Genomic DNA, 20,617 nt, shown 5'->3' on the forward strand with positions numbered 1-20,617 from the left:
CTCACAGCAGCTCACAATGGAAGAAACCACTTCGTTTTTCTTTTCCTCCACCCTGTCAAACCCCCTCCACTTCACCTGAGGGTGAAGAACCTCTAGTGAGGTTTAAAGGCCACAATACAGACAGCAAAGTCCACTCCTAGTTAATAAGATCCACTTTAAGAGATAAGGCCTATTGGCATCTGGAGAATTATAGAGGTTTATAATGCTGGCAGCAATCTGACCCCCAGCAGGTTTACGTGGCGCAAGCAATGTCCAGCTAGATAGTCATCTCCTGGTCCTGGACTGAAATCGGCTCCTTCCTCTGACTGCAAAGACTGCATATTCCTTATCTCCACTGCAGGGGAAGGTCACCACTAACACGCAATGCATTCAAGTTTTGATTGCTCTCCCCTCTCCATTAATTTTTCCAGGACTTCTAGGCGATCAAGACACAAAGCAAGTGGAGAAGGATCTGGCTCAGTTTTGCGCTTGATTCCAAGGCAGGGTTTCCTTCCTCCTCATTTCTAGCCACAGCTTTTCTAGCACTGCCAGTCCCCTTCTCTGGGTACCCACACCCTCTCTCTGCCATCGGTCCCCGCTTGTTACATACCACTCTTACCATCCTCTTGGACAGAGGTCTCCTCTGCGCCTTCGCACTGTCCCTTGGTCTCCTTGGTGCTCCTCCAGCTGAGACAAGTGTCTCAGCTAAGGGCTAATGTCAAAAGTCAAGTCTCTGTAAACCAAAGCATAATTTCAGAGGAGAGGAGCACACGAAACCACACATAGCATCAATGCAGAGCCCAGCTTGAAAACCTCAGTGCCTCCCTCAGGACCTCTCATTCAGTCTGATCTCTCTCTCATGAGCATCGTTTGTGATGTTTCATGGATGTATCAGCCCAGGACACTCTTCCTTCCCCCAAAACATAGCTGCTGCTGCAGCGGAGCCTGGCCGCTGTCTAACGGATGACAACAATGCCATGCTTTAGGTAAATGCAGAAAGAAAATAGAGCCACACAAATTCTCCTAAGAGGAAGATAGTAGGCTCAGGCCACACAGACCTGATGCCTTCTGGTATAGCGCCTTGATTTTTTTAAGGAGCATTCCAAAACCAGCAGCTTCCAAGGTACTCACATCCTTTAGCATGGAGCTGGGGATACAGCTGAGGGTTGGTGACAGGGGCACCACGAGGACCCATCCCCGTTTCCATGACCTGCATACCCTTTTGCCAAAGCCACCTCTGGCCCCGGCGTGCTGAGAGTGCACAGCCAGTATCTCTGTACCGCACCTAATCAGGAGACACCCGGCCAGGACGACCGCCACCCCTCTGCGCACAGTATCTTCTTGTTATCTCACACCCGCTGTAAAGTGCTGGCAGGAGAGAAGCTGAATCAGGAGTGCTCAGCTGGAAGAAATTAATTTGTTTTTTAGCACCGGCATGGCCCTGTGCCAATTTGAAGCGTTCCTCCTCTGGGAGCAGAGGATGGCCCCAGTAACTGCAGTTCAGTGCCTCGCTCCCTGCGGAATAGCTTGGTCCCAAACCAAGATGACGTGTGCTGCAGCTGGGCAATGGGGAGGCCAAGGAGACCCACAGTACACCTTTTGACAACTCAAAATTATTTCTTAGTACCCTCTGACCTCTCCTTCACAGGCCTGCGATGAGGTGCCTTGGCTGCTGATATTACTTGCAGTGGCAGCACCCAGGAGCTCCCACCTACACCCAGGGCCGGTGCCAGCCCCATTTTCAGTACCACTGATGCAGTCGCCAGCATGTTGTTAGCCCAAGTAAGTCAGCAAAACCCACAGCCACTCCTCAGGAGCCTGCCCCGAGCAGGCAAAGAGCTCCCATTTCCCTGAGCTCAGCAGCCCTGCCTGATAAAGCATGGGATGGAGCCGCTCGGAGAAAAGGAGAAGAAAATGCTTTCAGCACTGGCTCTCCTCCCATCAGATAGAGAGTGCACGGCCGCGCAAAGTCCCCAAGGTACGGCTCTGGGATAGCCCCATGGCCCCGGGACACAGCCAAGCCAGGCAGCAACAGCTGCAGGGAAGAGCCCTGCTTTTCATCCTGCCGGGACTCTGTGGGGCACAGGAGCGGTCCCTGAGCATGGGGAGGAGATGCGGCCATCCAAGCCCCCCAGCCTGTTGCACCCAGAAAATACTCGCTGGCACTGGGGTGAATTGGGGAGAGGAGGCACGACACCCTGCCGAAGCTTGTGTCCTGGCCATGCCAAGCCTTTACCAATGCTCAGCTGTCGGAGCAGCTTCACCCCACTGCTAAAAACAACAGCCAGCCAGCTCCATAGTGCCTCCAGTACGTGTTCACAGGTGCGTTCCCTGCCTCAGTTTCCCCAGCTGTCAAAATCATACCCCCGCAAGGCCTGGCAAGAACCAGCCTGGGCTATTTTACATCTTGGGGCTACTCCAACTGTGAGCAGCCCCGTGTGGGCAGCCCCACAGCAGCCTCTGCCAGGCAGAACGGGAGGGCAGCGGGCAGAAAGGGGTGCCCCTGCCCGCTCGCTCGCCTCTCCCGCCTGGGTGGCCACAGGCAGCAGGGAGCCGAGCTAACCCGGGGCCAAGGAGCACCTCTACCAGGCACCCAATGCTGCCTGAAACCCTCTAGCTTCTGCTAAAGAAGCTGGGCCCACTGCCGAGGGGGGGGGCACTTTGTCCCCTGTCCCCAAGCTGTCAGCACAACAAGCATCCACCTGCATCCCTGCCTGCCTGCGGTTCTCACAGGGCAACATTGCCATCTGCTGCCTGCTGCTCGGCAGGACACGCCAGCTTTGCCTGTGCCACCCAGCCCCTGGCCCTCCTCCAGCCCTCCTTGCAGGGGACTGTCCCTGCGGGGACCCTCCAGCACCGAGCGCCACAGGCGCTGGGGCAGCACCCACGCCACCGTGTCCACCAGAGCCGCCTTTCGGGGATGCCCCACTGGCACCAAACCCTGTGGGCAGCACAGAGCCCACGGCTCCCAGCCCAGCAGCAAGGAGCGCAAGGCAGCCGCGCTTCAGTCCCACCAAGCACCTCCAGGTCTACCTTACTCAAGGGCTTTCTATGTGGCTGGTACGCTCGTTTGCAGCTAATGAACATGCAACTGCCCAGCAGTGTCCCAAACGAGGGCCGTGTCCCCTGCCGACAGCCGGGCTTTGCGGGCACCAGTCTCACTGCTCCAAGCTGCCGTGTCGCAAGACCCTGGCGCCGAGTGCTGCCCCCGGCTCTGCTGGTGACTCACCCGCTGAAGGGGAACACACACCTCCAGCTCTTCTGCCTTGGATTCTTCATCTGGAAACACAGAGATGGTATTTTTTAACTCACAGCCACACCAAGAGACATTCACTTACTGTAAACTTTAAAGCAGCTACATATTGTTTCTACAGCTTAAGACAGAAGATGCCACCAAAGGGAGGAGAAGAGTAGTAATTATCTGCAGTTCAGAAGTTTAACCTTTAGAGAAGGAACTGGGTTTCCAGCTGTACTTGTTAAATGCTTATAAATTGATCTTTTCTAAGAGGCTGTGCAGTTTATAATTGAGATTACCCACCTGAGACAGGAGGTTTCCACAAGGAGGCCTGGATTTACAGGTCATCGACACAGACTAAGGCCGACGGTTGCTCTGATCTTCAGTAGGGACAGGGCCACAGAAGATGGCGTTGCTGGAGGTCACTGCAGGCAAAAAACCAGAGGAGAAATGCGGACTTCCCTTCTCAGTTAACTTACATGATGGTGGGGGCTATCCCCAAAGCCTGGCTGGAAGTCAACAAGAGGCATCACACCATGGGACCTCTGCAGGGGTCTAGACGACATCTGACGTGAACTTACAAACACAGCAGCGCTTCTGTAGGAAACAGCATACAAGATCCTTTCTTGCATTAACTGGTGGAGAATGCTGGCGGGGAGCAGCTACCAGCACTGATTGCTGGATGATGCAAGAGGGGGAAGGTGTACAGCAGGCTTCGCGTGATTGCTGTTGTAGGAGGTAGAGAGTGGTCGGATGTGAGGGATTGCTAACCTTTACTTGGAAAGCAGTGAGGGCTGAGGAGAGTTCTAGTGTGAATGGATGCGATCCTCATTATCGATTCCCGCTTTATGTTGGAACAGCAGTTGGATCCACTGAAGTGGGACCTGCCAAAATACAGGAGGCTTGAGGACCAGCCAAGCCCAGCAGGTCCAGAAGGCTGATGGCTCTGCTTTGAAATTCACTGGTAGGATCTGAGACAATCAAGTGCAGAGCAATACACTCAAAAAGTTATCCAAAATGTGGGACCCAGGCCCTGGACCGAAGGGCCTTGCTTTGTAGGTCAGCTGCCACAGCAGAAGTTGGAAACAAGAAAAGAGCTCAAACTGAGCAGGAATGTCAGTACTAAAACAGTCATAAAGAAAAAATAAAATCTAATTTTAAGGTGTTTCTCCATCTCCAAACAAGAGAAAATGCTTTTCGCTGTGGGGATGGGTATGTCTCCTGTTATCAACAGTGAGCACAAATCTAACGAGTGCATCTTCCACCTCCACTTTAGGGCTGCATTGAGTTACCACAAGAGATCGGTAACATTCACACTCCAGGATGCTGAGATTAACTGAGGTGTCTGAGCTCACATCGCTGCCAGGTCCTAAAGGATGCAGAAAAGCAGTCAAAACCAGCACAGGATCACCAAGCTAACCAAGGCCTGAGACACCTGAGGGAAGCTGAGAGCCGGTGTCCCTTGTCCCCACTGTGTCCTGGACAGACCATCCGGACACACACCGACTGCTGGACAGGCCACCTGGCAATATACCTACGGGGCTGGTGTGCATGGGGCCCTGAAGGACAGCAAGAATGAGGGAAATCAGGCCTGTCCAAGAGCAAAATCACCTTCCCCTCCTACCAGGTCTGGCACTGAGATTTGCTGTGCCATTGCTAAATGCTGCAGTATTATTTCCTACATTTTCCACCCACGTGGCCCCAGACACAGAGTCTACCCCTGTAGCTGCCCCTGGATCCCAGTCTTCCCAGTTGCTGGCACCTGCACATGCCACAGCCCCAGTGCAGCTGTAGCAGAGACCCCCAGCAGCTGGCCTTCGACATCCCCAAAAAGCAGGGACATCAGTGTCCTGATGTCTCCTGGGAGAGCTGCTCCAGCTGCCTCATCCTGATGGCCCATGGGGCTGGGTGTCTCCTGAGACAGCCCCAGGGTGTCCCCTCCTCTTGGGCTGTAATTTGGGTTCCAGTCTGCCTTTGTGCCTCTGACAGCCCCTGCAATGGGCCTGGGAGCAGTTGGGACGGTATTATTTGGGCTTCCCACCACGATCACTCCTTCATGGGCATGCAATGTGGTGTTTATCCCATAACCTAACACTGGTAACCAGGGAAAATACCGGGCAGATCTCAGATCAGTCCGGGTACTGCAAGGAAAAAGGGAGGGCTTCACAAAGAAAAATAATTTTAAAAAAGCACTTAGCTGCGTGCCATAGATTTTGTGACATCTTTTTCCTCTTAAATTACCATTTTCTCACCCAGGTTGTATGACTTTGTGCTTTCCTAGTATATGGCATCTTACAAGACTTTTTCTTGGCTGCATCTTCAGCACAGAGCTCTGCTGCAGTGAGAAACCAGCCCAGGAGAACACGTTACTCACAGACCGGAGCAGGGAGGACAGTTTGTTGTATTTTTGCCTGACAACATTTATTCCCTATTTCAAGAGTCTGAAGTGAAGAGCGATATTCATCAAAATTACCTTTTTCTTCTGCAGCATTTCTTTTTCTTTCCGGCTGGCCATAGCAGCATGCCTGCCCTGGGCAGGGAAAGAGCTGTGCATGGGGAAGGACCCCCCCAGATACCCCAAAACACCCAGCATGGCTGGAGGGGGCCCAGCAATGCCAGGGTCATCATGGGACCGCACCAGCCTGGCACTAATTTTGGCAACCTGTGTTAGAGAAAGAGCTCCAGCCCTGGTCCCGGCTCTCTGTAGCTTGTGAACAAGCCTCAGCTGGCCCCAGTGACGATGCTCCTCTCACCTTAATGAGCTGAACCTGCCTCCAATCTCTGCAGATCTCTTCCCATGACTTTCTCTTGCCCTCTGGTTTTTAAACCATCCCCAGCTTGTGTTCAGTGACAGCTTCCCCACAGGTTCAAGTCCTACCACTATCCCCCAAACCAAGCTAAACCCCTCTCCTTCACAGAGATGCGGCCAAGATCTGGTGAATGCTTTTTGCTGGTATGGTGTGGTTTGCTCCAGTGCAACAGGAGGCTACATGTGAAGGAGCATGAGAATAAAACTCTTGGGAGGAGGATTTCAGACTACCGGGAGCAGGGATGCTAACATATGGAGAATAGTTTGGGAAGCCAGTTCATTTATATCACATCCCTGCAATAAATATTGGTTTCAGCCTGTAGGAGAGCAACAGTGCCCTTCTGAAACAGCCTGCTCACGGGTGCTCGCATACGCCATCACTCAGCAGTGACCTTGTGGCCCAGTTGGCTCCGGCTCCAGAGAGAAACAGGTCTGCATGTCTCTGGTTTCCTGTGGGCATCACAACATTAATTCCTTCGAGTTATTGGATCTAGAGCCGTTTCCGAGACACATGCTATCATTTACTGCATGCAAGTTGTCCAAGAGAGGAAAACTAGAGGAAACGAGCACTCAGGGAGCAGGCAGTGGGATGGCGACAGCTTTGTCATGCATCCACCTGGTGAGTGGTATTGTGCTCTGGACCACCCTCAAGATGCTCTGAGTGCAGCCCAGGGTAACTACCCCTTCCCACGTGCTCCCCCAGTTCCTGAAAGCAGGATCATATTCTTGTATTTGCACATGCAAAGCCCTGATCAGAAGTGCAGGACTGAAGGCTGCTCTGTAGCGTTTTTGTTGAAATATTACCTACTGCCAGGACTTCTTGGGATTTAATTTCTGCTAATCCCAAATAAAACAACTGTAGGCAGAGAGTCCTCGGTGCTGAGATTGCCTATGAAATGAGTCAGCTCAAAACAAAGGGAAAAGTTTGATTCCGATGCCAGAGAGGAGACAGAAATCCCCACTATAAGGAAAGGAAAGCTAAGCAGCGTGTGCATGAGAGGCAGTAAGAGAAGCAGGGAGGAAATATCCCTGCAGGAAAGCTCCCACACTGGGGAGAGACAGCAACACACACACTGGACTTGTGGGGAGGGAGAAACTGCTCGCGCGGTGGCCAAGGAACAATCAGATGGTGACAAACACACCTTGAAGGGGAAGAAAAGCAGGGATTTAGCGCAACGCACTGGAGATGAGTTGAAGGTCACAGCACAAGTCCTGGGAGGAAGGCAGGGGAAAAGCACCCAGTGAACACTACTGGCGCTGGGGCTCTCTCCAGCAGAAGTGGAAATAGCATCTAAAAGCCAGGAGCAGGCAAAAGCCTCGTGGTAGGTGCAGTGTGGGAGGCACAACTCAGCAGGCAGCTGGTGCTCTCCATCGCTGGTGGGCAGGAGGAGAGAAGGGTGCAGGCAGGCAGGACAGCCCTGCTGCATTTCCCAGGCTTCTCTCTTTGATGCAGGCAGCAAGGTTGGGGTGAGGAAAGAGGCCCCACCTCCGAAGGCTCTGCAGCTGCTCCACTGGACACAACAGGGTGAGCCAGACACCAGCACACTTGCACGGCGTGCTCTGCGCCGGCCCCACTCGTCTCCCACACAGGGGCCCAGGGTGCTGCTCCTGCCAGGCTGGCTGCCCACCCATGCTCACCCATCAAGGTAAGGCTCTGCCAGTTGGAGCTGGGAGCTGGAGGGGGGTAGGCAGGCAGGGCTGAGGGTGATGGGAAGCAGCATGGGTGGGGGACCCCAGAGAGGGTACGGGCAAGAGGCTGCTGGGGTCTGTCTCCTGCAACGAGACCTCCAAATGCCCCTGGCATCACCTTGCAGACCGAGGGTGGGTTACTGTCTTTGGAAAGCTGCTTCAGGGGAACAGGTTTGCCCTTGGGGTGCGTGTGAGCAGCTTTTCCTGCAGGTGCTCTCCCACCTCTCTGCAGCAGGCTGGACAGCCCACACACCGCTGTCCATAGCTTTCCCCTTGGGGAGCAAGGAAATGGAAAAAAGCAGCGTTGGCATTTCCCAATGCTCGCAAGTGCTGTCTCCGTCAGCAGCAGGCTTGCTCGTGCTCAGCCAGCTGGCTTCAAACTATCCAGCAGCCTCTAAACAAGGGTGCCGGGGGATACTAGTAAATCAGCATCCAAAGAGGAATTCAGCATCCAAAGCGTAATTCACTGCGCCTCTTGTCAGTGAGAAGAATGGGGCTTCTTCCTTTCTCTGCTGGGGTTTGCAATTGCTTTTGCCTTCCTGAGAAGCGATTGCTCACGTGCCCTCCTCCCCACGTCTCCCCAGCCTTGCAGCAGCATGGGGAGCAGATACACGTTGCTCTTCAGATTCCTCACGCAGCAGGAGCTCCTTGGGCCATTTTACACGTGCGCATGAAACAGGGCAGAGCCCACTGACCTGCTTGCAAAATTGCAAAGAGCACTGGTGAAAACAAAACTGTCATGGGCCAAACCTCCCTCCTCGGCACTACATGTCCCACAAACAGGAAACCCACTGGTTGCTGGCTGCATCTGGCTTGTGGTCAGGGTCTGATTTTAATTCTCTTTAAATGTTCTGCATAAAAGAGGGGAGTAGAAATGTGGTTGCACAGCTGCTTCCGTGCCTAGGGGCAGGAGGCAGCTTGGCTTGCCCACATCCGCTGCCAGCAGCACGCAGGGCATCTGCTCTGCGGAGCCAGCCCCATGGGCTGTCAGGCAGCTTTCTCACCATCACCATCACAGCTCCAAGACGTTTGTCCTTGGTTTCTCACACTCTTCCTATTTTTATTTCTCTGGAAATGCTCTGTGTCGCCAGGTGACGTTTATTAAGACCACTTTTTTTAATACTGCATGATTCTGCATTAACATGGAGCTCTTTTCTCTACTGGGCCCTCCAGGAATGGAAGAAGCAGCTACTGCTCACCTGGCATTGTAACATGTGAGCTCCTTAGCTGTCAAGAGAAACAGCCACCGGATCTGAAACCTGGCAGAGTATCAGGGCCTCTGTAATTTAATAACATCTGCGTTTTGTTTCCTGGTGGTTCTGTATTTAAAAAAAGCAGGAAAACAGTTAATAAAGTGCAGAAAATGAAAATCCATGCTTTCAAATAAGCACTGTAGCCATGAGAAGAAGGAAAAAGGACATCAGATCCAAGCATAAATCAATATGACTGAAGACAAAACCAGCTACATTAAGAAACAGCTGCCTGGTTGCTTTCAGGTCCTCACGCCTGTCATCCCCTCCTGCTCCAAAATCCAGGCCCCCTACAGCAACGGCCCTGGAGGTGGAGGAGCCTTAGAGGTGTCCACATCCGACACAGGCGAGGACCATGGCAAGCCCAAAGCGCCCGGAATGCCTGGACCAGGAGTACTCCAGTGGCGGCCTGGAGGAGAGGAAGGGGGTCCGATGTGCACCGCCTGGAGAGGAGGGTGATGGCAACGCTGATGTGGAGGAAACAAAGGAGAGCAAGCATAGTGGTCCAGGGAATGGACCAAGGGAGGATGTGCCTGTGGACCTGCTGTGCTAGGAAGGTGAGGTCTTCTACAAAACCTTCACCTTCATCAACGCTAACAGTGTAGCCAGGAAGCAGAAGCTCCTGGTAAGCCTTCATACCCTGGGTAGCGAGCCCAGCCCTGGGGAAGCCCTGTGCCAGCAGCACCCATCCCAGATGGACAGCGGGGCCACCGGGCCCTGTGGCACCAAGGACACTGCAGTGACCCTGGGCAGCAAATCTGGGGAGGTGTCCGGAGATGGGCACTCCGGCCATGTCACCCGGCAAGCACCAGCTCTCGCCAGCACAGAGGCCATTGGGCCGGGGGGTCTGCAGGCAGACGTCCACCTTGGAGGAGCATCCTTACAAGCGCCTGCAGTGCAGGCAGTCCTTCAAGAAGCCCAGCAACCTGCTGAGCCACCGGGAGACACACAGCAGGGCCAAGCCCTACACCCGCAAGCTCTGCGGCTAAGCCCACTCGCACCAGGGCACGCTGCAGCAGCACCACCACCTGCACACGGGCGAGCAGCCCCGCGAGTGCCCCTTCTGTGCCAAAAACCTACACCTGGTCCTCGGACTACCACAAGCACATCCGCACCCACACGGGCGAGAGGCCCTACGGCTGCCCCGACCGCGGGAAAGCCTTCGCCCTCTCCTCCGACCTCTGCAAGCACCAGCGCAACATGCACCGCAACAAGACCCTTCCCTGCCCCGACTGCGGACGCACCTTCGACAAGCCCCTTTCCCTGCTCCACCATCAGAGGGGACACTTAGGGGCCCTGCCGTTCCCCTGCCCCGACTGCGGGAAGGTCTTCACCGTGGCCAGCCAGATGGTGAAGCATCAGCAGGTCCACGCTGGCGAGCGACCCTTCGCCTGCCCCCACTGTGCCCGCGGCCACCCTCAAGCGGCACCAGCAGCTCCACGGCAGCCCCCTACCAACCCCAACAGCTCCTCTGCACGGACCGCCATATCTCCCGGCATGGTGCGGAGTAGCCCTGACCTCCCCGGGATGGCTGGGGGAAAACCACATTTGGGGCTGCGAGTGCCCCTGCACCCCAGGGAACCCCCGGTACACGGCCGGCGGGGAAGGAGGAGGCAGTCAGCAAAAAGCAGGCTGACCAAGCACATGAGAAAGAGGCAGAGCTCAGTCACTCGTACATTATTTATTTCTGACCGCTATCCCTCCAGGTAAAGAGGATGCCAGCTTGCCTGGCACGGGATCCATTCCTCTAGCAAGGCTGAGCACCCTGCCCTGGCCATGCAAAGGTGCCGCACACGTTCCACGGACAGTGAAAACCCCAAACCCCTATGGGTTAAGCAAATACACACCAGGTTTAAACTCCACATGGGAACAAGCAAGGAAAACCAAACCAAAGCTCAAACCCTCCTGTGCTGCCAATGATATGAGCACTGCAAAACACAACCCTTTCACACAGAGCACGCTGGATACAGTAATTACAGACAAAATATTTGCACCCGTTGCTCTCCTCTCGGGAGAGCCCCTTTCTGAAGCAGAAGCGCACTGAGTGTTCCTACACCAATAAGCTGCTTTCTGAGACCAAGAACAGGGACTAGAGAGTTGGCAAAAATGGCTTCTCTCAGGTACCTGACAGCTGAGGCAATTAAAAGAAAATTAAACTGACATTTCTAACTTGCAGTGTAATAGAGATGTGCAGTTGTGAAATAATAAAAAGTTACTGCTGAGAACATACTGTTTTCACCCATCTGTTGTGAAGAACAAAAGGGCAAGAAGCATTTTTGGCCTTTGTTTTTTTCTTCTTCTTTTTCTTGAAAATTAATCACTAGTTATTGCTTTGTCCCCAAATGCTAGACCCCAAGGGTTTTCCAAATGACAGCAGAGATATTTAGTGGTCGGTACCTGGTTTATCCAGCCTCACTTGGTGACAAATGATGTTTTGCCAACCAGATCTCCCTGCTCAAGTTATTCACATGAAGGGCTCAGAGCTTCATTTTCTGGTTTGTAGCGCTTGCCTGAAAGGTCTTCCCAGCAACTGCCTGGGAGCGGCTCCATGATGAAACTGTAGTTCCATCCTTCAGTGTCTCTTACTGTCCAGCATCATTTGCTTCCCCACCAGTTACAGTGGTGTACCAGCCACATCTGAGCCTCTCAAGCAGGGGAAGTGGTTCTCCATATGGGAACCCACCTTGGAGCGTCCTCATGCAGAGAGGACTCATGCTGCCTGCTCCTCCCAAGAGCTCAGCTGGCCACCTCTGGAAAGAGACTTCCCAGCTGTTTTTCACAACTCCAAGAACCGCTGCGGAGGTACCTGCAGCCATCTCAGCAACACAGTCCTTGGGAAGGAAGATTCACTCCCCACCCGAGTGTCCCATGGGACCAGAGGTGGGCCTGGAAAGACAAAGAATGGTCAGGGGACACAGCAGATGTGCCTCGCCGACCTCTTCATTGCAGCAAGGGCCCTGGCACGTGGTGAGAAAACAGAAAGCCCCTTCCACCTTTCTCATTAGCTAAAAGAGTGATATTTATTAAGTGCCTGCTCACTGGATGCCAGCCTGGTCAAGATCCAAGTCCCAGAATGCTCTTCACATGAACCTCATGCTTTTTGACACAACCCCCAAGTCATCCTTGCCCTCATCTTTACCCCCAGCAGCCATGCTCGGCTTATGCTTCAGCCCGTCACCCAAGGGCACCTCTGCCTCTGGCCCTTCCTTCCACCCCTCCTGCTATGCCAGCCCAATGCCAGGTTCGTTTGCAGGAGACAACAACAGTACCGGAAAGTTTCTGATGTTTCCCGAGCTAGACTAAAATCCAGGGATACTCTTTCTCATGCAGAGCGGGGCTGAGTATACCCTGGGCTGGCATTTAGGACTGACCTTCTGGAAGAGAGAACGGAGAGCTCTGCGTGGTTTTAGGACGAGTATCCCCTTCCCCCACAAGGTAAGCAGGTGAGGGATGAAGCCCAGGACCATAGTGGGTGTGTGCTGCTCCAGGGTCCGTATTGCTGTGCTTCAGCCTGTCCAACCTCCTGCATGCAAGCCCCTCCAAGAAGGGTTTGGGGACCAGTCTGGAAGAATAAGGAGGGTGCATGCTAGGCTGACTCCATCATCTCCACTGCCAGGGGTGGTGGTCATGTTTTATAGGTCTGTACACAGTCGGCCAGCAAAATCTTTACAAAACAAGACAGAAGAGTCACTTAAAACTCTTCCTCAAGGGTGTTTCCTGATGAGAGAAGCAAAAAAGCAATTATAGCAAACTGTGAAATAAAAAGGAAGCCAGGTCAAAAGACAGGGGAGCGCACAATGCACTCAGCAAGGCTCTGCACTGGAAATTGCTAAAAGCCCCCCAGATTTGCTTCCCCCTTTTGAGTATGAACAAAACAGATCAAGCTGGGCCTTTCCTCACTCAGAGCCGGCTGTCTTTCATCGCAAGAAATCACATCAGTTTGAGGAAGCATGCCCAGAAAGGGAGCTGTCCTTGTTTCCAGTTTGGAGAGGAGCAGAGAGGTCTTTCACCTTGCTGCCTTAGTGCGTCAGACCTTTCCAACAACATTGCTGCCAGCACCACCCCCCTGCACTGTGGGAGGATGTCCTGCATTGCTTGATGTTGCTTCTGGATTTCTTATTCTGCCCTTCATGGTGGTAAAAACCTGCTGAAAAGCCGAGCCCTCGTCCCAGACCACCTGGCCATGCAGTGCTGTTGAAGGCATGTAAATATATCTGTAAATGATGATATATAAATGTACTTATAATAAATGGGCTTGCATTGTAATAGTATTGTGGCTGCCAAGGAGGGGGGGGAGCCTAGCTTTATTTTTCACTCTTGCAGTGATTACTGTCTGATTATTACAAACTGGATGCTGTGTCATAGTATGCGAACAGAGAAGGAAATAATGTAGTTAAAACTGGGGATACTCTTTGTGTTTACATGAACCTCCCTGTCCTGGAGCTATTTTAAAGCTGCTGTTATATCTCAGGTGAACACACTGGAAATAAACACTCTCTATCTACTCACACATGCCATGAACAGTCTAAAAGAAAATCTCTTGTGCTTTTAGCTCACATGTGCTGCTGTGGTCTTGAACAAATCCAGGTATTTGTACAGATGCATAGCATATTTCTGTGTCTATTACTGTATGCAAGGACTGTGCATCTGCACACGTTCAGAAGTGAAGTAGGGCATGAGGTCTTGCAACTACTCACAGGTGTCTTCCTGTACCTCTACCCAAGCCTGCAGGTATCCCTAGGGGTGAGTTTTGGTACATGAGAAGCAAAGGCTGGTGGGAGGCTTCACAGCGAGTGTGCAGGCAGCCTTGTCTCAGCAGGGGTTCAACCTGTAGGACCACAGTCACAAATATGGACCTCAGCCTTCCTCACATACTGCACTTCTGTCGTGCTCGCACGCTGCTGTCCTGTAACCAGGAGCTGACGTGCAGATGAAGATGGGACCAGCTAGCCATCTCTCAGTACTCAGGAAACACAGCCCCCAACCTCCCAGCTCTCTGGGGAGGAAGCATCTCCCAAAGCACACTGCACCAGGTAAAAAACATCCCCAGTCCCCGGATTTGGTGCCAGCAGCCGAGGCAGCGTGGTGTAAGTGCCCAGATTTTCCTACAGTGCTCCAACACAGCCGTGCTTTCTGGCAAGGTCAGCTTTCATCCAGCAGATGCAACACTGTGCCAGCAGAAATCCTTCCATGGGGTTGCACTGAACCTCACTACAGAGTACAGACTCTTCTCAATGCAAAAGTCAATGCCGCCTTTTTTTCAGGCTCTTGGGGCAAACCATTTTGCACAGTCAGCAGACAGACTTCTACAAGCGAGTTCATCTTTTTAAACAATTAAGGTATAAATATGAAATCTAGCTAACAACTGGTCTAAGAGCTTCTTAAATGCAAGTACTAAGACATACATACTAGCAGTCTTCCTAAGAGGTCCCACAAGGAAGGTCAGTTAGATCAGGCTTTAATCTTGGGGCCTGGGAGATCGAACGCTGAGTTGTACCTTCTCCCAGTTCCCTTTCCCAAACAATGAAAGTAAGTCATCCATCACTCACACCACTTACCAAGCAGAAGTCTTCAGACCAAATCCTTTAACAACTGCTGACACCTCAGGTTTTAGTAACTCCTCTTTCTAAATTGCTGCCAATCCACCAGGCAATCCAAAAGAACCCCCTGAAGTCACTAAACCATCCCTGCCGTCAACACCAGCAGTATTTTCAGGAGCAGCAACAACGGTCAAGGTATCGAGGAGGAAGAAAATTACCACATCCTCTTTCAAGTAGGAGAACAGAGGCTGGGCAAGCAGGCCAGCAAAACACGCTGACTCTTTTGGGGTAAAACTTAACACACTCAACAAAGAACATCCTTGCATCAAGGAAGATGTTCCTTTTTAAGACATGCCAGGTAGTTATTGGGAATAGCTGTTAAATGGCAAGCCCGTAGCTAGGCTACCTTCCTGTTACCTGTGCATGGCTCTGAGCCCACGGACCTTCTCCTTAAGAGTCCCTTGCAGCCAACAAGATGTGTCCTGGTAGTTTGTACAGAAACAGACCTGCTCAGAACAAATTGCTACTCCTGCTTTCAGATTTGAAGCACATAAGCAACAATTAAGATAAAACCCCTAATGAGAAAAGGAGTTGATAGCTCTGATGTTTTCTTCTAGCAGATAAACAAGAGGAAGGCCATTACATGAACTTCACCAGCACATTCATTTGAGCACACCCTCCTCTGGAAAATAACATTCTCACGTAGCAGGGGGCAGTTCAGCAGCACAGCCATCCTGCAGTGAACTTACAAGCCGGCTGCACTCTAGTGCAGAGACCTGTATTACCCGCTTCACAGGCTAGCTCCCCTTCAGTGGTTGCTCTTTTAAGATGACTCTAACCTTGCAAAAGCCCACTATTTTTTAACTTCTCAAAGCATCAGACACAGCTGGGATCACCAAAATAAAAACATTGTTTTCCTTTCTATTTCCAGTATATTATCCTAGCGAAATGCTATTCATCTGCCGTTCTGTTGGTGAGATCTCAGCCCCTGCTCGTTTTCAGTCTGTAAGGAGGAAAACTGCAGTGGGGACTCCTTATGCCAACAGAAACTTTACAAGATCAGAAGCAGATCATCACATGATAAAGCCTCATTTTAAATGAAAGCTGCCTACTCCAGAGATTTCAATGCCCTTTGCTCAGATTAATTGACAAATGATGGATTGCTTAGCGCTCCCTGTTTACATCAAAGACTCCTGCTTCAGACTCCTCCGGTTGGGAAAAGGCAAACAGTATAAAAGGAGGCTGATGGTATGCAGAGGAGCTGAAAGACTGTACAGTAGTAGCTTCTCCTTTGTGCAAGGTGCTGTATCTGCACTCCACAAGCACGGGCCTATTTACTACGCAACACCTTTGCTAACAAAGTCAGAAAATAGTACTGTTGCTGCCAAGGACTGGCCGGTGATTCCAGGCCAGTGAGGGCCAGAAGTCTGCATTGCTGGAGCTATTCTAACTTCTTAGTCTTGAGACAATTTTCCTGTGATGGAAATGAGTTGGGCAGAAGCGGTGTAGTGAGGGGACAGGAAAATTAGCAAAGAGCAAAGGGTATTTCTATGTTCCGCTGTTCACAAACACCATCCAGCGATCAAAAGGACTCGCACGATCAGGATCCCCTGCCTAGCTCAGAGCTCCAGCCCTGTGCTTGTGTCCAAGTGCTTCCCGTAATGCCCCAGCAATGAGGGCCTGTGAGCGAGTCCTCTGCACAGCACAGCATCAAAGGGAACCACTTCTTCCGTGGCCTCTACAGACACAAATGAGCTAACAGATACACTGGCTAGTCTGAACAAAGAAAAATTACTTCTGCTGAAACCACACACTTCAAAACCTCTCTAATGAAGCAGTGCTGTAGAGCAGGTATACGGGCTATCGTCACTGGCTATGTCTGTTGTAGGCTATCAGCAACTCAGACCGACACTGTGAGAGCATCAGGGCCTGGGAGAGATTTCCAACCCTTTATATTAAAAATGTAAAGTGCAGAAGTGACGATCTCTGGGTTAAATTAAGCTCCAAGGGATTTCCTGTAGCTTGCACAGGAGTTAGTGGAAGTTTCTTTGAAGAGGGTTCAACATGCTTTTCCCAGAAACCATCACACATTTTAATTACTCCTTTCATACATCCAAGCATTTTATATGCAAGCCAACCTTCCAGGCAAGTATCTTTTTAATAACCTTTTAGTTAAGCCTAGTAGTTTTCATTTCACCAACCATTTACTCTTCCCATTAAACAGACCTTTGTTCAAAACACTTTCACCATTATGCTCTTACGGGTACAAATTCCATCAACTGCTAACACCAAAAAGCAGAATAACTAGATGTTCACAATTACCACAGCTGTCTAAGCATAACAGTCACACAACATAAAGGTGCGCATAGTGGTGCAGTTTAATTGGATATTAAAAGCCCCTGCAGCAAGAGCACTGCATACCCAAGGGAGAAGCAGGATGCTGAAAAGGGGAGACTGTAGCTGACAACTTCAAAATGCATTTAGAAGATGAGGGTGGAAACTTAATGCACGATAGCTTCTGGAACGGCTTTGTCACCTTGCTATCTGCCCTCTCTCCAGGTCATTTCAGATTGTGTTGAACAACACAGTCCCCACAGAAGAGCACTGATGACCTCTCTCCGCAGTTCCTTTACCCACAGTCTCCTTTCAGCCAGGATTTTTTTCATGCAAGGATCTTTCCTCTTAGAGAGGCTAAGCAGCCTTCAGATAAGACCAACCCTTTGCCAAGGGGCCCCGTCAAAATCCCTTTGGAAACCTAAAATCATACTGGAACTACCTGCAGAGGGGAGTTTGGAGAAGTCTCACTCACAGCTGTAGCGAATGCATATGGTACACAGGGTCCAGTCATCCCGGCAGAGGTATCTGCGTTACAAAAGTACATCATTTCAGAGACAACATAACACATCCCTATGAAGTGGGATGTAGATCAGTTCCCTAATCTGGAGACTTCTTTGAGGAATGAAAATGACCCATTAGTGAGGCTGGGAGAATTAGTCTCCCATTCATAATCAAGCTAAAGCGTTGCTGTGGACAGTGGTTCAGCTTGATCCGAGCCAAGGACCTCAATTCAAACACGACAGTACTCACAACTGTAAAACGCCTGCTCAGCTGTTGCATGGGTGGAATGTGCTGAGCAGCCATAACCATTTTTTACTCTATGAAATATGAAAACAAATGGCACAATCAGTACTTTACATTAAATAGCCTGGTAGTAAATGCAAAGGTACATTACCCTGAAGCTTTACTTTCACTCTGCTGCGCAACTGCCTGCTGAAAAGGCAGAACGCGTTAAAAAAAAATTAGTGAAATTATGGCAGCTGGCAGGGGAAAGGAAGCAAAGCTTTCTGACACAAAAACGAAATTAAGGCTGCAACTTCAGTACAAACTGGATGCTTCTGCCACAGTGGTTAACAGTAGATTAAGTGTCATTTTTAAGTTTCAAAGTTAAAAACCCCACTGCCATAACTGAGGCAATACGTACCTCTTTGGAAGTTACAGCCTTGGGGTATTTGGCAGCACCTGCCTGAGTCTGCCAGGCTAGTTTCTAAGCAAATTTTTCTTCACTAACCATTTGAATCTAAATCAAAGTGAAGAGTCGGGCAGACACTTCGGGTAGTACTCAGACACATCACAGAACACAGAACATGGTTTTGTTATGAGAAGCTTCCTTATATGTGGAAACATTTAAATGAAGACGACTCCTATACAATGAGTAGCAAAGGTGGCTTAAATTTGGTCTTCTGCTCTTTGAATTTTGTGTTCTCAAGCATTTCCTACTGTAACACTCAGCTGGACAGATTTAAAGTGCACAGTTCCATCAGAGACACAAATGTATTCAAATCCCTCACCCCAAGAACATGTACCGTCATAGCAAAAATAAAGCTTTTTCCATTATTAACAGAAATTCAACTAATCACACGAAAGTACGTAAGGGATCGATACTCCCATAGATATAAACATTTATGAAATACAGCTGGTAACTGTTGAGTTTATTAAGGAACTGTTTTGTGGCTGTTTTTTTTTTTTAAATAACCAACATGATACTTCCCCTCAAAAAAAAGTAATGGAAAGAAAAACTCAGCAGAATGCAAGGAGAGAAGGGATAGAGGGACAACTCTGGACTGTTCTGACTTAGCAAAGACCTGCAACAACAGATCTTCAAACCCAGTGCCAAAGAGGTACCACACTCGAGAGGGCAGGGCCAATTTATCCAGTGACCAAGACTGCAGAGAGAAGTCTCACAGCATCCTTGCAAAAAGCTCAAGCTGATGCATCGTCAGTTCAGCTAATTGAGACAGTGCTAGCACGTGTGAGTGATTTCAGTCTTCTCAAGTCTCACATTTCATTACTCAGTGGTAATTAGGTTATTTTTTCACACAAAGCCAGTTTAAAACCAGTGAGTGCAATCTCTGCCAGTACAGGTTCCAGAGATCCCCGTGATCTTCCCCGGAGATTCCCCCACGTCAGCCACTGCTGGGAAGTGGGTCTGGACTGGCCAGAGCACATGCAATGGAGTGCTTTCTCCAGCCCAACTGAGCAGGCCTCCTGCAGGTAAGAAGCAACCAAGGAGACCACAATCACAAATGAACGAAGAATTAAGACTTGTCCAATTTGTGCGTGCGCTCATGCCTCCGTAAGGTACCTGACTCGGTGAAGGAATGACCGCAGTAATTGCAAGAGTAGGGCTTCTCTCCAGTATGGATGCGGTGATGGCGCTGGAGCGATGCCAGCCGGGTGAACGTCCCTCCGCACTCCTCGCAATAGAAAGGGCGCTCCCCAGAGTGAGTCTGCTGGTGTCTTTTCAGCCTGAGCAGCTGGACAAACGCCATGCCGCATTCCTGACACTTATAGGGCTTGTCTTGTCGGTGGATCACTTTGTGTTTGGAAAGCAGGTTAGGCTTATCGAAACCTTTGCCGCAAGTTGGACAGGCATAAGGTTTATAGTCGTCTTCCTCAGACTTTTGGTTTTCTGCACAAGGCTGATCAGTGTACTCAACAGTGTGTTGGTTACGGTGCACTATTGACCAGGGGTTCCGAGCCATGCCGTTTCCCAGGATCACCATGGAGCGCTCTATCTTGTGTACGTTGCGTAGGTGCCTCCAGACATCAGCCGTGCGAATGAAACCCTTGTCACACTCCGGACATTTGTGTGGCCTGTCACTAGAATGAATGAGCTTGTGCATTCGCAAATTTGCCGCACGGAAGAACTCTTTGGCACAGACGGGACATCGGTATGAGTTTTCCACAAGGTGAGTTCGCTTATGTTCCTGCAGCTCGCTCATACCATGGAAAGAGGAACCACACTTCTTGCACCGATACGGCAAAGCTTCCTCAGAGACAGGCTCCAGGTCCTCATCAAACACATCAGCAAGGACGGTGTTTTCGTTATTGTCATGTAGTCCTCTCCATGGTTTCTTGGACCGCTCAGAGGAACAGTGCTCTAAATCTTTATCTTCACACTGCAGGTCAAAGCTGGTACTGGAGGGGACAAATACCCCAGCTGTACTCTCACCTTGTTTCTGGTAGTAGGTCTCATAGGTTTCTTTGTCTTCACACTGCAACTCTGCAGGAAGCTCCTGCTTACCTCCTGCTGAAGGTCCAGCAGAGTTGCAACAAGGACCGCATGTCTGTGAGTAATTCATGTCTACCTCCTTCTGGAGGCTAGATGTGTGGCCCACCTGCTTAGTGGTGTTTCTGGAATAATTTGAATGCTTCTCACCTGTGTCACAAATGTTATTCTCAGAGTCCCAGTCCATGTTCACATCCATCCTCTGAGGCGTACGCTGTGTTCATCTGCAGCTCACTGATGATGTGTATACCAAGAGCTTCAGGTTCTTCATGGTAAGTCCATCTCATTCTCAGCTCTCTTTACAGTCCTCCCTAAAAAATAAAACACTCATTTCATCAGTGAGTTTTCTGATATTAACATAAAGCTATCACAGTGAAGATTTTTTTTCTGATTAAAAGAATGGGACAGACTATTAGTTATGCAGTAGAAGAAACACAATCATCTACTATTATATATGCATAAAATATACACTCAGCAAACAAAATACAGACAGACTACGTTTAATGAAGTTAAATCCTCTATCATAATCCTGTCTTCGCTACACAT

The 20,617-nt window shown here is 50.5% G+C and overlaps 1 protein-coding gene across 1 annotated transcript; it reads right to left on the reverse strand.

Moving 5' to 3' along the window:
* Window positions 1-18,843: 18,843 nt before the first annotated feature.
* LOC104840032 (zinc finger protein 734-like) lies at window positions 18,844-20,258 on the reverse strand. The gene is made up of 2 exons (XM_010580709.1): window positions 18,974-20,258; window positions 18,844-18,943 (listed from the first exon to the last, which is right to left on the reverse strand). Exon 1 carries the CDS (start codon window positions 20,256-20,258, stop codon window positions 19,098-19,100), a length of 1,161 nt encoding a protein of 386 aa, XP_010579011.1. The 3' UTR covers window positions 18,844-18,943; window positions 18,974-19,097.
* Between the last annotated feature and the right edge of the window lie 359 nt (window positions 20,259-20,617).

The sequence above is a fragment of the Haliaeetus leucocephalus genome, unplaced genomic scaffold (genome assembly GCF_000737465.1).
Source record: "Haliaeetus leucocephalus isolate CR32 unplaced genomic scaffold, Haliaeetus_leucocephalus-4.0 Scaffold730, whole genome shotgun sequence".
In the NCBI taxonomy this organism is placed as follows: domain Eukaryota; kingdom Metazoa; phylum Chordata; class Aves; order Accipitriformes; family Accipitridae; genus Haliaeetus; species Haliaeetus leucocephalus.

What these genes read in the sequence shown, in the direction of transcription:
- LOC104840032 (XM_010580709.1), bottom strand. Translation starts at nt 20,258, where the DNA reads ATGGACTGGGACTCTGAGAATAACATTTGTGACACAGGTGAGAAGCAT.